Below are 16,879 nucleotides of genomic sequence, written 5' to 3'. Positions count from 1 at the left end.
CAGTGCCTAGCTGGCAGAGACTGTAGAAGAATATGGGGAGATAAAGTTGCTGTCCTATCCTCTCCCAAGCCCCATACGAAGCTCTGGATAGCAGCCACAGGAGCAATGCTGTCAGTAAAGGTACACCCCTTACCTAGGATGCCAGTGCCTTCAGCAACTCCAAACTTTTGCGAGGGGCTGAGTCAGCCTGACCCTGCCTTTGACTATGCTTAACTTCCCATTCCTCATGCAGAGGGGAAGACAGGAGGCATGCAAGCTCTGTAATTGCATGAGTTATACACCCTCTGTATGAAAGCCATGCCAATTAACTGTGCCTCCTTCCGCTCTAGAGCACTAGGGACTGAGGCTGCTATTTCGGAAATGTCAGGGAGGCACAGCATGTGTAATTGAGCACAGCAGCATGTGCCCCGGCTGCACTTAAGCCGATGAACTCTAGCCTGTCCCTGTGGGGGAGCAGAAAAGGTTGTGCTCTGCATGGAGGACTATACCTCAGTCCCTCTCTAAGCCTCTTTCAACCCCTCCTTCCTCTTTCCCCCCCACTCCTGGCTTGCAGCTCACTGTAGAATGGCTGCCCTGCAGCTGCAGAGGAGTCTGCCCTGTTACCCCGACTGCAGTGAGAGGCAGCTGGAGTGGACTGGCAGCAAGCACTTACTATAGCTGTGCACAGCGAAGCACTGGCCATATACAATGGCACAGAGAATAACAGTCACAGAAATGAACTTTAAAAAATGCCATAATCTGTGCCTGAAGTCTTTGCAGTCCCTAAAGTTTGAGAGTGCCTGTTAAGCCACTATACTGCTGTTCCCTGAAGCAATCTGGCACAGCCTTCAGCAGTGCAGGAGGGGGTGTGGGGGTCTGTTTTTCTGGCCTGTTTTTACTTTCTCTCTCCTCTGCAGTGGGAATGGGAATGAGGGCAAGCCAGCACACTGCTCTTTCCTTTCACTAGGAGCCCAGAGCTAGGCAGAGTTTGGGGCAACACTTAACCTAAGGACCACTCCAAACTCAGGAACACGGGGTCTGGTATGAATACCAGTGCTGGCTACTACCTCTACCAAACTGAGCTGAGCTCAGTTTGGGACCATGCTGAATGCTGACCCAAATTCCCAGTGCTCCTTGGACTCTTCAGAGGATCCAGATTTAAGGAATTAAAGCTCAAAGTTTCCTCCACATTAGCCATGCTTGAATACAAAGCACAGTAAATCCAGCTGAACTGTAATTTTGTGTTATCCCTGAGAGCATTTGTACAGACAGGAACAGAAAAAAAACAGAGTGAGCTTTCAGGAAACCGATCATTCCTTGGATTCTTTGAGACAGCCTCCTTTTCCTTCCAGTCCTCCACAAAAGTCAGGTCCACCCAAAAAACTACAGAGTATGAAGAGCGGGAGGCTATTTCTTCAATGCGCAGGCTTGTAGCCTCACACAACCAATCTGGTGAGGGCTACCTCAGGGTGCAAGGCTGAGGTGACCACTGCCTCAGCTTGTCAGTCCATCCCCTCCAGACAGACTCCAAACTCATTGGCCAGCTTCAACCAAATTCCAAAGCATGCTGTACGCTTCTCTAAACATCTATACAGAAGCTTATAGGGATCCTATTGGGCTCCCAAAGGCTGCGAGGAAGTTCAGCCCTTATTTGACAGCTGACAGTCTGCATGCAAACTCAATACCAAAACACTACTCTGAAGAAAAAACATCCACTGACTTACTGTTCTCAAACTACAAGGCAGAATAGTCTTGCAGTACCACAGCCCCGTATTCTCAAGTCTCTAGTACCCTCTGCTGGCCCTGAGTATTTATTTTGCTAATAATGCTATTTTGCCTGTGTCACGTTCTTCTGGGGTGTATTTTTAGTCTGAAGGTCACTCTAAGACATGGCACTAGCCCCTCCTGCACGCACAACAGCTTCTCTCTGCTATAAATGCCCTGAAGCAGAACTCTTTTGAGGTCACAAAGTCCCTCGCTCAGCCCTCTCTCACGTTCGAGGCTGGCCCGGGGTGGCTGAATGGACAGAGACCTACCAGCACATTGTGTCTTTAGGATACTTAGATCCAGCTGTCCTTAAAACATAACCAATATTACTTAGCTAGAAATGACAAAATCTTGAGTGACAAGTGCAAGGACACAAAACAAATATAGAAGCAGATACTGCAGGAGGAATTCAGGAGTACTGCTTCCTAACATGAGCTAACCTGTGTGACAGCTACATACCAACAGCAACAGCTCTGAGGTGTTGTTGGCCAGTGAGGTGCTATAGGCTAGTGCTTCTCTGAGTGTGAGGCTTTTCAGAAAACAGATTACCACAGAGTACAGTGCATACTGCACAATAACCATCCACACTCCTGCAGCAACACATGACAAACAAAGAAGCTCCTTTTTGTGCATCCATGGGTGAAAGGACAGCCTATCTCACACTGAGCAATGAGGGGAAAGAGTATGTGCTTCTATGTACTAGGGGCAAGAAGATCTGTGTGTGCTTACAGACAAGTATACAAGAGTAGCTGACATGCAGAGCAAGTGCATTCTGCCACTCTAAGGGCCCAAGCCAGAAAAGGTTCAGAGAGTTCAGGAAAGACTCCCTGCAAAGCAGGACATCCTGCCTCACAGCCACCACACACAAAAGAAGTGTTTGAAGCAACACCTTCTACAAAGGTGCACAGCTCTTTGCCACAGTCACTGCCCCCAAATCCCCCATCCTCTCTCAGCAGTAGCAGCACTCTGCCAGGCTGACAGAAACAGGAGGCTTAGAGCCATTCTGCCTACATGTGGAACTAAGGCTTATTCACAGTCATTTTTTACTGCAGGGTAATGTGCTTGCCTACTAAGGCCCTTTGACAGGGAGAGGAGGGGTAAGTAAATAACACCTTGGAAACACTGTGTCCTGTACAAAACACCAGGTTGTTTCCTGCAATGCTGCTTGAAGGCAGGAAAGACAGCAGCAGCCTGTGGTTAGTGACTTAATAACGTGCTTCCAGCATAGCTAAGCCTAGCAGAGCAGTTTGTACTAACAGGATTTATGCCTCAACGGGGAGATCAAACCCTGAGTGAAAAGTGACATTTTTCCTTTACATATGCTTGAGCTGCCCAGATGGCAGCAGGGCTGTTTCCATTTTCRAGGTGAGCCCACATTGTCAGTGGCTGAGTGGAGAGGATAATACAGAAGGAGCAGAACAGATGCCCTTCCAAACAATGGTCCTGCACTGCCAACAAAGGAGGATAGGGATAAAATGCCCTCTGTCCCACCTCCCTCCAGACAGCAAAGGATCCTGGAGTACCAATGTCAGCTTTTATTTTAACGCAAACTAAAAGCTTTCGGAGTTCTGAGAAACACGAAAGTGACCCTGTGACAGAGCATCTGACACAAAGTGGGAACCCCACCTGTCCTGAACTGTGGTTGAAGATGGAAGCACCTGTCTGTTCTGCTTCCCAAGGAAAAGCTTCTTCCATCAGCAGAAAGCCAACCTAACAGGGTGCTCTTTCTCAGCAACCACCTGGGGGGTCAGTCAGCAGCCAGCAGCCAGCAGTGGTTCCCTTTGGATGGCTTGAGCTACCAGACAAGTGGGATAAAGAGGTTACTTGATGCGGTAGAGAACTTTACGTTGCATGCGGTGCTGGATCTCTCCACGCCGCATCATGAGCTGCAGCACCTTGTAGATGGCATGTTCTGGATATTTCTGGAAAGGGGGAGAACAGAGCAACATGAGCAGGGACAGGAAAAGCTCACTATGGCCCAGCAAGAACCAGAAACTGTCTAGAAAGCTTTGCTGTGCCCTCTCCGTAGGCAGGAAACTTTGTGGCATGAGCTGCTCACGTTCCTTTTTAGCTGAACTGTTTCAGTTCTGACTGCAGACAGTCTCACAAACCCAATGGTTCCAGTTTCAAGGCTAAGATCCCAACCTACAGGCAAGTAGGCAGGGTACCAGAACAGCCTCCAACCCCCACACTTTTGCAGAGAACAGAGTTCCTGACTCAGTCCCCTTACACTCTGCAATCTTGTTACTCGCCACTTCCTACGAAGGATTTCAAAAGTAATTATTACCAAAGGGCTCTCCAGCCACATTTCAGGGAATGGGTTTCACCCCACAAAGCAGTAGCCTGCGGGTACCTGTTTTCACAGCCTACCACCTGCCCTCAAGCAGAATCTCTGCACCCCAGCCCACCTGCCGCATGAAGTCCTGGACGATGCTGTGCTCTGACACCTGAGAGCCGATGGCAAAGCGGCGCTTGAGCTGTTTCTCAATGCGGGACAGCATCTCTTGGTCCTCCTGTGTCATGAAGCCTTCTGCCCCTAAAGAGAGATGCTATATGAACTTTCTGCACCGCTGAGATGTCACTCTCAAAACCAGAATGCCTGTCTCCCTAACCTCCCACCACACTTGCATATCTCTAGCATCAGAGACCTTTAGGGAAATTAGGCAAATCCAACATCAAATATTGCGGAGCTTCAAATGCACAGCCAAACATGTTCCTAACCATCAAAGTTTCCCTGAAACCCTTCATGCCATGCTGCCTCTGAAGGAAACACACAGTCTTCACCCTCATAGGAAAAGGGATTAGAGTATGAATAGGATGGGGAATGATCTTTTTTCCTCCACCCTCAGCACTGCACTCTGTCCTCAGTGCTACAAGGAGCCAGACTGTACCCCCTTCCCTGCTATTGTGAGAGACAAACTCCCCTGCCTGTATGATTTATGTTCATCACTGTCTAGACCACTCGGTGAGCCACAGCCACACAGCTGCAGTAATCCCTGTGGGAACAAGGAGCCCTTGCAGCCATACGCACTGCTTCACCTTCGCTCAGAAAGCACTTCCAGCACACAGGGCAGCAGCACCCTGTACAGAGGATGCCTTTAAGCACCCTCTCTGCAACTGCCAGTGCTGTCCTGAGAGGTGAGCTTGGCTCTCCTTGCTCTATGCACTGGGGTCAGCTTCATACCCCACCCTGCCCCCAGCAAAAAGCATCTCAAGCATCTCTGCCTCACCTGACAGGCTGCCCGACATGGCCGCATCAAGCGTGGACACCTGGAAGAGCCGCAAGGCCTCTTCAACATCCGCCTCAGTGGCAAAAGGCTGAAGCTTCATCTTGCCAAGGGATTCAGCAATGCGCACGATGGCCTCCAGCTGCCTGCGGCCGATGAAGACATAACCCTCTTACTACCACGGTTCTAGCAGGCCTTCTCCTTCCCTCCCACCTGTGACACACACACACACTCCCACCTTGCTCAAGGAATCTCCTGCCACACAGCCACACCTCCAGTACTGCCCTATGGTACATGCAGTCCATTCACTGGTGAGGAAGGGATGACCCCTCATCCACAGGAGGACTCCCTAAAACCCAGGGCCCTGCTAACCTCCCTGGGCTAACTCAGGTGACACCCAGCCATCCACTGAACCACTTCCAACCCTTGAGGGTTTAGGTGGCACGAGGAAGACAGCGGTGCCCTTTCCTCTGTGCATATCCCCCAGGCATTCAGGATCCATGTTTCCCTGCGCTCCCCCAAGACAGTGCTGAGAGGGCCCTCACCGGATGGTGATGGGGATGCTGGACCGATGATCACTCTCCTGCTCATGCTGGCGAGCACTGCTCCGCATCAGGATGTAGCGATTCTTCAGCTTCTCTGCGGCTGCTGCAGACAGGCGAGGGCCACACTTCCTGCAAAAGAGGGCAGGGACACTTGATGAGGCATTGCTAGGGAAGATGTACTAGACAGGCAGCACCCCATCACTGCAATGAGATGGGGGCACCTCTCACTTCCTCAGGCCAAGTTGTGGCACAGTTTCAGGCCACTTTCACTTCCATTTCTTCTGGGCAGGAGAGAAAAGGTCACCCAAACAGAGCACTTCAAAAATGTAACTGAAATTGCTGTGTCGCTGCTGGAAATGGCCCGGCGTTTTTAGAAACACCTCCCCCAAGAAGCACCTATGTGGCTCAATATTGGGTCATTCCAGGTAACTCACTACCAGGCAGGGAACGGCCCAACGGTTGGTGCAGCAGCATCAGGCATACACCTAAGGGCCCTCAAGGAGCACATCTGTAATGCTCCATTACATGGTCCACACAGGTCAAGCTGTATGTGCCGCCTGCAGTTCTGTCATGCAACCTGGCACTGCCAAAAGTGATGTCATAGGGAGACACCTTTCACTCACGTCCGACAGAAGGATATGAGCTTCTTCAGCTTGTTCAGCTCAATTTCACCTTCCACGGCCTGGGTCTGTGTCAAAGCACTCACGTGTAAGGACATCACGTGCTTAGCCAGCGTCTAGGAAAGCAGAGGACAGTCAGACAATATAAAAACTCCTGCCTTCAACTGCAACATACAATCCTGCAGAACAATGGGGCAGCTTGTCTCAGCTTATTGCACAGTCGGGGCAGCAGTTTTATGAACATAACTGTTCAAAAGCTCTGTCCCTGTGAGACTGATGTTTGGCAGGAGGTAACAGTGCTTTAGAGGACATGGAGGGGGTCCAAGCTATGTTAGTGCTGAAGACAGGATTAAAGTCCCCCTGCAAGCTAATCTCAATGTTACATGGGCTGTGCTCAGCTCAGTAGAAACAGGTTAAGGGACCCGCGGGGCCAGGGTTCAAGGCACACCTTGCCCTAGTGGACAAACGGGACAAAGCAGAGGCTTTGCTTTGCCTCTTCCTCAAGCTCTTAGCCCAGTGTTATGGCTAAATAAGCTCCCAGCTACTTGCCCTGCTGCCCTTGATCATGCGTCTGCTAGGCTGACTGCGCTGCGAGTTCCAGTTGAGCCCACAAGCTCCAACCCACCATGTCTCGCTCCTCATTGTGCTCATCCTTGACAATGAAGATCATGTCAAATCGGGACAGAATGGTGGGCATAAAATCGATGTTCTCTTCGCCTTTGGTTTCATCCCAGCGTCCGAAGACAGAGTTGGCAGCTGCAAGCACTGAGCAACGGGAATTCAATGTGGTTGTGATTCCTGCCTGCAAGGAGGAGAAATGGCTGAGGTCAAGACCTCATCCATGTAACAGCAGGGCTAGGTAGCTATTAACCCACATCAAAAGGTCCAAAGTGGTTTGCAAGGACTCTTATCCTCAAGAATCTGTGTTTAAATAAAGCTCTTTAAGTAGCATCCAGTTGCTCTCTTAGGGTTCCACATTGGAGGGAGGTCATCACAGCAGCTGTATGAGGTTGGACCCGCGTGTCCTTCTGGAGGAAAACTAGCTTCAACTGAGACTTGAGCTCTGAGTAACCTCATTTAAAATCTTGTGTTAAGAGCAAGGACACAAAAGTGAGACAGACTCTACCCTTGAATTTGCAATCTGAGCGAGAAACTTGGAGGTCTGGGGCTGAGAATCCACCAGGGAGGCCAGAGGGGGAAACGCCTATCTGGGCTGGTTTACTACTACTGCATAATTTTCAGAAGCAGCACAGAAAAAGAACAAAAAAAGTAAGAAAGCATGTCTGCAATGTAAAGGGAATCACAAAGGGGAGGGCATCAGAAGATCTGCTGGGATGAGGTGACCAAAGATAGGGAAGAGAATCGCCTGGGTGCGTGACAGAGAGAAGGAATCTGATCGACAACAGCAAATCTCTGCTGGTTTGAAGGTAGCACCGGCAGTTAAGAGCAAAGAGCAAGGAAAAGTTGTGGCAGCTGCTCTATTAAGAAGGACTGAACAGATAAGAGGTGAGTCAGAGCAACCAGGAGGGTGGAGAGCTGCAATTAAAAATGTTGAACAGTGGAAATGAAGAGAAACACTGATTTGAGGGAGACCTGGCACCAGGAAGTCAGGCAATTTCTGTAGATTTTGGTGGGGGCAGGGGAGGGAAAGAGTGGAGAGCAGGGGGAAAGGAAGAAAAGGAGGCAGAAGTGACACCAGGCTATGACACAGGAATGTGAGTGGAACTACTAAATCTACAGGAGCAGAGCAGGCAGAGCAGAGGAGGGAGCTCAGTTTCAGTCTTGTTCAGGCTGCCTAAATAAAGACAACCTGATGCCCATAAGCAGGGCCTACTGGTCTCAGATCACAGAAACCAGTAACTATTAAAACAACTCTAAAATGTGCAACTCTGGCAAAAGATGTGTGACAGCTGGTCGCCGGGCTCTCACAGAAGCTGAGAGCTGTAAGTCAGACTCCTGCCACTATTGCTCCCCTCCCACCCTGGGGAAATGAACATGCTAGCAGCTCACCTTTGCAATGGAGATGGTCTGTTGTTCCATGGCCTCATGGATGGCCACACGGTCATCCTCCCGCATCTTATCATCAGAGGAGAGAGAGAGATTGGGGGGTAAAAAAAAAATCATCAGTCATCTTCACTGAATTTCAGCCAAACACTGACTGACGTTGACCCCAGAGGTAAAGATCTATCAATACTTCTGCTCAAGAGTGTGGTATGTAACCAGCACAGCCTCCCTCCTCTGAGCCACTCTTTGGATGAAGAATAGGACCCTGGAGCCTGGGAATTACCTTGCAGCCCCTGCAGCTCCATTTCCTTCTCCAAAGGAAAATGAGGGTGTCTTAGGAGACACACCTCTTTCTCCTACAGCTCTGGGCTCTCCAGGGAAGAGTTCATAGAAGAGTGGCTCTCTTCCCCACTCCCACACATTGTAGCGTTGGACTCTGCACGCCACACTGGTACCTTGTCAAACTCATCGATGCACACTACTCCCCCGTCTGCCAGCACCATGGCTCCTCCCTCCATGAAGAAACTCCTTGAAGAAGGGTCTCGGATCACGGAGGCTGTCAAGCCAGCAGCACTGCTGCCTTTCCCCGAGGTGTATACCTAGCAGTATGTGGGGCAAGGAATGGGACAGAATATGAGCTGCCATGGGATCCAAGACCTTATCACTCCAGCTGGAGAAAAAATATCCCACTGTACTGCAAGATCTGCCTTGCTACAGCAAGAACCCCATAGCACACATCAAAGCTGGATGCAAAGCAAGATTTTCACATACTTTCAGGCACTGGACTCAGGAGTTGTGATGCACTGGAGGGCTTGTAGACATACAAATACAGGTAATAAGCACAGAACAAAGTGATTCATTTTTTGCTGGGCTGCTGTGTTCATTATGTTTTCCCTCTGAGGAAACAAAGCAGTCAGAGGCTGAGTTTTATGGAGATGAGAAAACATAGCTGAAAATATAATTTCGTGCCTGAGCTCTGTCTGGAGCTCCGTGCCCAAGACGCAGTCAACTTCATTTGTTCTGACCAGACAGTCTCTCTGCTGGTCAGCTCTTAACAATAAACAACACCAGTCACATCTTTGGACATCTGCAAATAGCCAGGCTCATATCATAACAAAAAGCATTACCTGCTTCTCTTCCCCTCCCTCATCCTCTATCCTGCACACATCTCTCTTCCAGGCTAGCACCAGAAACAGCAGCTCGCCCCTCTGCCAGTCAGTCTAGCTGTGCACGTATGGGCAACTTTCTGCTGTGACCATGGTTTGGTCCTCTGTGCTATACAGGGAGCAAAAGGAAGAAATGAGCTGCACTGTAAGCATATGCCTTGTACCACCCATAACACCTACCCCGATGGGTGAACACTTCTCTACAAACTTCAGCAGCTGGGATTTGGCTGTGCCAGGGTCACCCAGCATCAGTAAATTGATGTCTCCTCTGCGGGTCAGCCCATCGGGGAGCCTGGAGTGACAGGGTGGGAAGAAAAGAGGGGAGACAGATAGTAAGCACTTATTCTGACAACAACTTATTGCTGACGAGTGGCAGGCAGTTGTTAGCATTGCCAGAAGACTGCACAAGGGCTCTGTGCCTTGAATGATACCCCTGTCACCACCCTATCTCCACCAGGCTGTTTCTCCTCACCTCTTGCGAGAGCCTCCAAATAAGAGGCAAGCAATGGCCTTTTTGATGTCAGTGCTGCCATAGATGGAGGGTGCAATGCTCTTAGCAATTGCCTCATAGATGTTGGGCATGGCAGCGAGGCGACGAAGTTCCTCCTCTTCTTGAGGTGTCACTGAGCCAGCAAAACTGTGCCCTATGTGGGGAAGAGGAGAATAAGGCACAGCAAGCAAACGGATGCTTTAAACAAAAAGACACCCCCTGCCCCCAAAAGCCCTTCTTGCAGATCATGCCAAATGCCACCATGTCTGGAGATTGGAAACGGCAGGGGTTTGCTAACCCAGCAGACAGGCTGTTTCCTTGGAGGCTGGGTGAAGGAAGGAGCTGAGTCTACAGCAAGACTGGAAGGAAAAAAAGCAAGGATCTTGGGCAAAACAGCTCAGGAGGAACCAGAGAGAGAATTATGGGCAGGACTGTGTTTTAAATACACTCACACAGCTCAATTTTAACTGTTGACTTCAGCCCAGATCCTCAGGGACAGCTTAGTGGATTCCCACTAAGATCAATAGGATAAAACTACTTAAGTACCCTGAAGGATCCAGGTTGAAACCTCATTTAATATCATTGAGGAAAAATCATACAGGATTCTTGAGCAAGGACACAGGATACGGGGCAAGCCAACCCCCCTGGATAGCTTGTGCCTTTTGCTATATATGCAATAGAGAAAGACCCAGGCTGTGATTTTGTAGTCCTTGTTCAGGAGCTTCCTTGTTCAGCAACAGGGCTCTCCTAACACCACGCTATCAACACAAACCAGGCAGGAACCAAAACCAGCCTTCACCTGAGCCTTCCACATCCACCTGGATACCCACAACACGGAGGTAAGCGCTTCGGATGCCCACACCCACGTTGTCACGGCTTTTGTTCTTGCTCTGGGTAGACTTCTTGATGGAATAGATGCCCATAATAGTGACTCTGTTCCCTGGGACAACTTTGTCACACAGGTACCTAAGAAAAGGAAGGGGAAAGCAAAGGATGACAGAGAGGAAAAGGACAGCACCAGCAACACCTGTTAGCCCCTCTCTTGCCAAACCCAGAAAAATTTCGAGGCCCAAAACTCAGCAGTGGAGGCTGTCAAAAGGGGAGAGCTGGCCGGGACTAAGTCAAGAAATGTCAAGGGGGTTTCAAGCCAATTTATGGCTCTTGAACCTGCTCACTAAGGCTCCCATGTCAGACCAAAGTAACATCACCAGCAGGAAGTCATATTGTCCAGGTCTGCTGAGCAATCCCAGTCACCAGCTGCGTGACAAAGTGGAGTAAATAGAGGCTGCCAGGAGCAACAATGTAAGATCACTCTGAGATGGAGCAATGTGTCTACAGCCTAGCCCATGGCTTTCCCAAAACAGAGGAGCAGCATCCCAGGGAGTCACTGTCACCCCTCACATCTGAGAGCTGCTTCCCAAACTACCTGGTCCCCCAGGTACGTGGCATGGCTCATGGCCACAAAAAGTTAGGCTCTGGAAATCATAGGAGGAAGAGGCCAGCCATCTCCAGGCTATGGTAGCTGTTAAAACATCCCGGCACTGCTGTGAGGTAACCACACAAGTACAGGGGCACGTACAAATCTGTTTTTGAACAATTCTGTGCAATACTCCTAAGGACTGATGCAGGAAAGGACAGAATATCCATTTCAACTCAGATAACTTCTTGCCAGGGAAGAGCTGAACCCAGCACCAGCTGTCTGAAATGTCCTGTGGGATGAGTGGGACAAGGGACTTGTTTTTACCTGTCACAGTACAGCTGCATGTGCCGAGGCATCTCCCCATGTGGCACAGCATCTGGAGACTCTTGGAGCTTCAGGACTTGGAAGTCCACGCACTTGCACTTATCTGGCATAATGAAATACGGGTCCAGCGGGCACTTTGGGCGGCCAGCCTGTTCTCTGCACAGAGATCAATCAGGGAAATTAGCTGACTGCCAGGACTCAGAAGACACCACCTCAAAGCCCCCTTTGCATAGGTAAGAGCAGTCACACCCCAGAGCAGTCCACTCTCCCCAACAGTACCAAGCAAGCCAGAAGAGCAGTCATACAGGCCAAACCACAGGTTCATCTGACCCTGTTTCTTGTATTCAACAGCTGCTAAAAGCAGGTGTAAAGGTCAAACTATTAGAACAAGCCAAATACATAGTGATACTTCTCCTGAATACTCTTCCAGCCTCCTCCCTCTCCCCTGCTAGCTAAAAGCAAAGAGAAAGGTAATTCAGTAATTACACAGAAGGTAACAGTATAGACTCAATGACCTGACAGAGCATTTTTCTTTATAACTTCAGGCATGAAGCAAATGTTAAGCGGTTTCTGTTGAGAAAGCAATTAGCAATGTGACAAGACTGTCATCAACCTCTTAGTCTCTTGAGACATTGGCTCTACATATCTGTCTTGCTACACTACATGCTCTTTGAGACAAGAAGCGCCTCCACATCCTGCTGGCTTCTTAGTACATTATTACTGATGCCTGAATCCATGCAGGCAGTGACAGGGCTTTCAGGGAGGATAACATGAGAACGAAAAATCTCATAAATGTCAGTTACATTCAGGATAGAAGGAGAGGTGACTGCACTACAACTCTGCAGATGCACTTCCGCGGTCAAGGATCAGGAATTAGGTACTCTACAGACTAAATACAACAATGATTCCTATCCTAAAGATCTCTCAAGCTGTGTTAAAGACGAGGCACAGGAAAAAACAGCAGACATGAGATCAAACACACGATCCATCAGCATCAGTCAGCATGAGAGCACTGCAACACCTAATGCTTGTGGTTCACATAGGCATCACAAGCTGTAAAGAGGGGTTTGCAAGTTAGTAGCAAAGTGCTATTACAGAAGTTTATGAAAAACAGCAATCTGAGGAGAGGCAACTGGGAAGCAAGTTTGTTTGAAAAAGAAAACAACTTAATAGGAAGTTAGGATAGCAACTTAAAACAATACTGTAGGACAACTGGAGGCAGGAGTGAACCTTCAGGTACCTGACCACAGGCAACAGGGGAAAGCAAGGTTATGCAGTGGCCAGCTTAGAAACTGAAGACAAATAGTCCACATAACACTTTAGCATAGACAGACTTGGTGGAGAAAGGCGGCAAAAGCCAATGGGGAGAGAGATCTAGAAGGTGGACCTCCAGACAGCCACAGAAACTGCTTCAATGAGCCTGTGATGAGCAGAAGCCAGTGCAAAAGTCTGACAGGCAGGAGGATTTTTGTTTGTTTGTTTTGCTTTGTTTATTAATGGAAGGCATTAAAGTGCGAGAGTGAGGGACAGATGAGAGTTTGAGAAGGAAAGGAGGAAATCATCTGTGTCTGCAGCAATAGGGAAGATCAGATGCTGGAAGCAATGGAAATGCAGATCTAGAGGAAGAAGGACTACACCTTATTTTCTGCCAGTTTTCATTTGGAAGAGGAGTGAGATCCTGGGCAGAAAGGTCTAGGAAGAGATGGAGCTTTGAGAGTACGGGGATTTTAAGAAGGTCTGCAGAGCTGGGCAGCAGTTTCTCAGTCTTTCAGTAGGAACACCTGAAAATCCCAGCCTTTGGGATTGTGTGACAACTTCTGGTTGCAAGAGCTGAGATTTTTCAGAAACACCTGTGAAATCAGGTTTCACTACAGTTGAATGGGAGGTAAGCACTTAAGAGCCAGCTATGAAAAAAATCTCATCCTTAAATCAATTGGGGCTGATTTTCAAAGGAGTATTCAATTTACCTTAGCTCAACATTTATGCAAAGCATTTGGAGCCCTCTGCATCACAAGTGAATGATTTACATGAATGTGAGAGTACACAAACACCATCTACACTACTGTACATGAAAATCCTCACAGGATGCTTTGGGACAAATTACTCAAGGATTTATTCAAGCTCTGCTAATATTTGCCAAGAACCACTGGTCTGATCAGTAGGAAGTAGTGCTTTGAGTCCAGCCTTGCTGGGACTGGATACCCAGTAATCTGGTCCGATCTCATAGCTTACCCTGCTTTGAGCAGGAGGTTGGACTAGAGATTTCCCAAGGTCCCTTCCCACCTGAGTTATCCTTTGAAGAGACAGTTGAGTTTGCCAGCAAAGGGTTCTTACTAAATGGGAGAGGCTGAGCTGTTATCTAAGCAGATACCCCTCAAAAGTGGTACATATCTGCAGTGACAAAGTCAGCTGGTTCCTGGGATATCTAGCAGGGAACAACAGTCTAGAAGGGAAAAAAAAAAAAAACCCTCAAAAGAGAAGATGGTGGCGGTAAAGCCATAGCAAGGTTTGGTGGTGCAGGCCTTGTAGTGAGAGGGAAGGGCTGAATCAAGAGGGGAGGAGAGCATTGTCACAGTGCTGGAAGAAGAGGGTCACAGCAGATAGGCAAAGCAAACCAAAAGATGGGAGACCTATGGACAAAGAAGCAGGAAATCAGTCAGAGGTATTTTGCACAGCTAATCAAAATGAGATACTTGGTAAGGGATAGTTGAAGCAACAACTAGGCTAGGCTAGGCTAACCACTGTAATGGGTCCAGCCCCTGCAGTGCCCCACAGATATGAAGAAGTCCCCAGAAACTGCCACTCAACACAGCTTGCAACACTGGTCACACAACATCCATGACCAAGGCTACTCCCAGATGGATGGAGCTAAAAGCTGCTGGCCAAGGATGAGGGCAGGCACTAGGGCAACAGGAAGGGAAGAGGCTCAGAGCAGTGTAGACCCTTCCACTCCGTGGTTCAGGGAGCTGACTCCACGTAACATGCAAGGGATGAAGGGGAAGGAGGAGACAATCTTTTGTCCCACTACCCTGGCACATTCATCCCCATTTCAGTCCTTACATGTTGCATTTCCTGGGCAGGGCATAACCTTCCAAACCTGGGCGCACAGCAATGTTGCTGATGGTGTTACGGCAGCTGCGGCACTGGATAGCTATTTTGGTGGCTTTGGCTCTCACAGGAGTTGCTGCAATTACAATCCCAGGGATCTTCACAAGGTGGGACATCTGGTCAGACTGAAAGGGAAAAGGTGAAGGGAAGGTGAGAAAGCATGTCACTGGAAGAGTGACAAGAAACTTAACCATGCTATACGGTGTTAAAGAAACACAGGGGTACCAGAACAAAAAAAAACCCTACACTTCTTGCAACTCCACACTCTTGCTCTACAGTAGTAGGGGAAGGTTGCATGACTAACTACTCTGCCTTCAAAGCAAGAGAGGTAAGAGGACAAAACACTACACACAACACCCCTAACAGCAATAAAGTCCCCAAGGCAGGAACCAATCAAAACAATCCTGTGCAGTCAGATTTAAGTTGCTTTGCATTCCTGTTTGTAAATTAGTGAACAACAACCCATGTCCTGAACTAAGTAATCAAGTACCTGAAATTCCACCAGCAATCACACCCTCACACAAGCAAGCCCTGCCACCCATTCCTCCACATAGTAGTAGTTTCACCTCACCTTCAAACTGCGGATGTTGGCTGCATTGGCATCTGATCTCAGCATGACCTGGATGTCTTGCAGAGTTTCTTCGCCTGAAGGACGAGGACGGGTGACCTCATCTGCAACTTCTTTTGCTGCTTCTTCCAACTACGAAGGGAATAACTAGGCTATTACCAAAACACTACAGTGTATTGTCAGGACTGCTCTCACTACATGACTGAACGTCAGTGCACCAGATCTCCCATTCCCTCCATCTTTACCAGCTGAAGGTGCTCTGCTGGTTGCTTGTACAGATAGTCAGCAAGATCTTCATCAAAGCTGGCTAAGTCTTCCATCTCCACCTCAATCCAATACTGACCCAGATTATAGTGTCGTTTAAGTTCATCCCTGCAAGGCAGTAGGCAGTAAATGTTTGCAGAGCAGAAAGCATCGATCTTAATAAACATGTCCAGCTACCATCCCACAATGACCTTGTGACTACCCAGTGAGCAGAGAAGATAGGTTCTGTATGGAGTCCTTAGTTTGGAAAGCAAACAGGGAAAATAGAGAGAGCTCTTTGAGAATACAAGGGGGTCCTGAGCAGATCTTTCATCCAAATACACTTTGAAATGTGACATAGGATCAGGAACACTAGTGCTTGCAGTGATAGTATAAGTTTAGTGCTAATTCTTCACTAGAGTCACACTACCAGATGGGCAATTCAGGAACTCCTATGCAGAATAGTGTCTATTATACCTAAACTGTGATTCTAAAAAAACAGGATGTAATAGCCCTGCAGGCAATATTTCCCTTACAAAAGCGGGGGTGCAAGAAATTCAGAAATGAAAGGTGAAAGATTTCCCTAGCCCATGCATAACATGTCTCCATCTTCTCTCTCAATAGTCTCTCCAAATTGCATAGGCAAAGCAATAGCCAAGGGACCTTCAGTCTCAGAGGGCATAAGCAGACAGCGTTTTATCAATTTTAATACACCAGACCAGAAACTCAGGCCAGTCCAAAACTCTGGACCACAAAGCACTAAAACTTGACGACAGACCTTGAAATTCTGATCCAAGTGCACGTTTGGCAGTGCAGGTCCCACTATTCCTACATTTGCCACTATAGACCAGACTACTGCCTACAAATTTCTGAGAATGCCAGACCTCAGTTTTCCCATAAGCTCAAATGGGAATAATGACATTTCTTATCCTAACAAAGAGCCCTTTGGAGGTCTACAGGAAGGAAACAAGCTAAAATATGCTATTGCGTCCTTTGGGTTTACGTAGCAGAAAGCAGGTTAAGAGCAGGTTGGACGTGCAAAGAGGAGTGAGTGAGTGAGTAAGGTCACAGACAGAGAAGAGAAGTTGCTACAAGTCACAGCAGCACCTGTATTTGAAGGTGAAGCCTGTCCGGTCTGTGCCCACCCGGTACTGCCGCAGAAACTCTTTGAACCGTTTCTGCAGCTGGGATTTCCGAATCTGCCCCTCATCGGCCGACACGTCGCCCCCAAAACTGTCGCTGTAGTAAATACCGGGGTCGTCGAAGCCGGACATGGTAACCACTGCTTCCCTGAAGGGGTGAGAGGACACAGTCAGCCCCCACCCGCCTCTTTCTCCCCCCCCCAAAATGTCTCATGGGATCCCCACCTCCCGGTGTCACCACGGTCCCACAGCCCCTGTCCCACCCATTACTCCAGC

General features: G+C 48.7%; 1 protein-coding gene across 2 annotated transcripts in view; it reads right to left on the bottom strand.

Moving 5' to 3' along the window:
- Positions 1 to 3,261: 3,261 nt before the first annotated feature.
- The window catches only part of MCM5 (minichromosome maintenance complex component 5), a 13,982-nt gene continuing 364 nt past the window's right edge, over positions 3,262 to 16,879 (bottom strand). For both annotated transcript variants that reach the window (XM_026076926.1, XM_026076928.1), the window contains exons 2-17: positions 16,569 to 16,751; positions 15,464 to 15,590; positions 15,222 to 15,350; positions 14,603 to 14,775; positions 11,543 to 11,698; positions 10,598 to 10,764; positions 9,781 to 9,952; positions 9,489 to 9,600; positions 8,598 to 8,741; positions 8,149 to 8,214; positions 6,764 to 6,940; positions 6,142 to 6,254; positions 5,519 to 5,647; positions 4,977 to 5,119; positions 4,155 to 4,282; positions 3,262 to 3,668 (exon numbers count right to left, since the gene is read on the bottom strand). In XM_026076926.1, coding sequence (XP_025932711.1) covers positions 3,567 to 3,668; positions 4,155 to 4,282; positions 4,977 to 5,119; positions 5,519 to 5,647; positions 6,142 to 6,254; positions 6,764 to 6,940; positions 8,149 to 8,214; positions 8,598 to 8,741; positions 9,489 to 9,600; positions 9,781 to 9,952; positions 10,598 to 10,764; positions 11,543 to 11,698; positions 14,603 to 14,775; positions 15,222 to 15,350; positions 15,464 to 15,590; positions 16,569 to 16,735 — 2,205 coding nt within the window. In that variant the 5' untranslated portion in view covers positions 16,736 to 16,751 and the 3' untranslated portion in view covers positions 3,262 to 3,566. The remainder of the gene's footprint in view (positions 3,669 to 4,154; positions 4,283 to 4,976; positions 5,120 to 5,518; positions 5,648 to 6,141; positions 6,255 to 6,763; positions 6,941 to 8,148; positions 8,215 to 8,597; positions 8,742 to 9,488; positions 9,601 to 9,780; positions 9,953 to 10,597; positions 10,765 to 11,542; positions 11,699 to 14,602; positions 14,776 to 15,221; positions 15,351 to 15,463; positions 15,591 to 16,568; positions 16,752 to 16,879) is intronic.

Source organism: Apteryx rowi, unplaced genomic scaffold, assembly GCF_003343035.1.
Source record: "Apteryx rowi isolate R43461 unplaced genomic scaffold, aptRow1 scaffold_443, whole genome shotgun sequence".
Taxonomy (NCBI): domain Eukaryota; kingdom Metazoa; phylum Chordata; class Aves; order Apterygiformes; family Apterygidae; genus Apteryx; species Apteryx rowi.
This window is presented reverse-complemented; position numbering and strand designations above follow the sequence as displayed.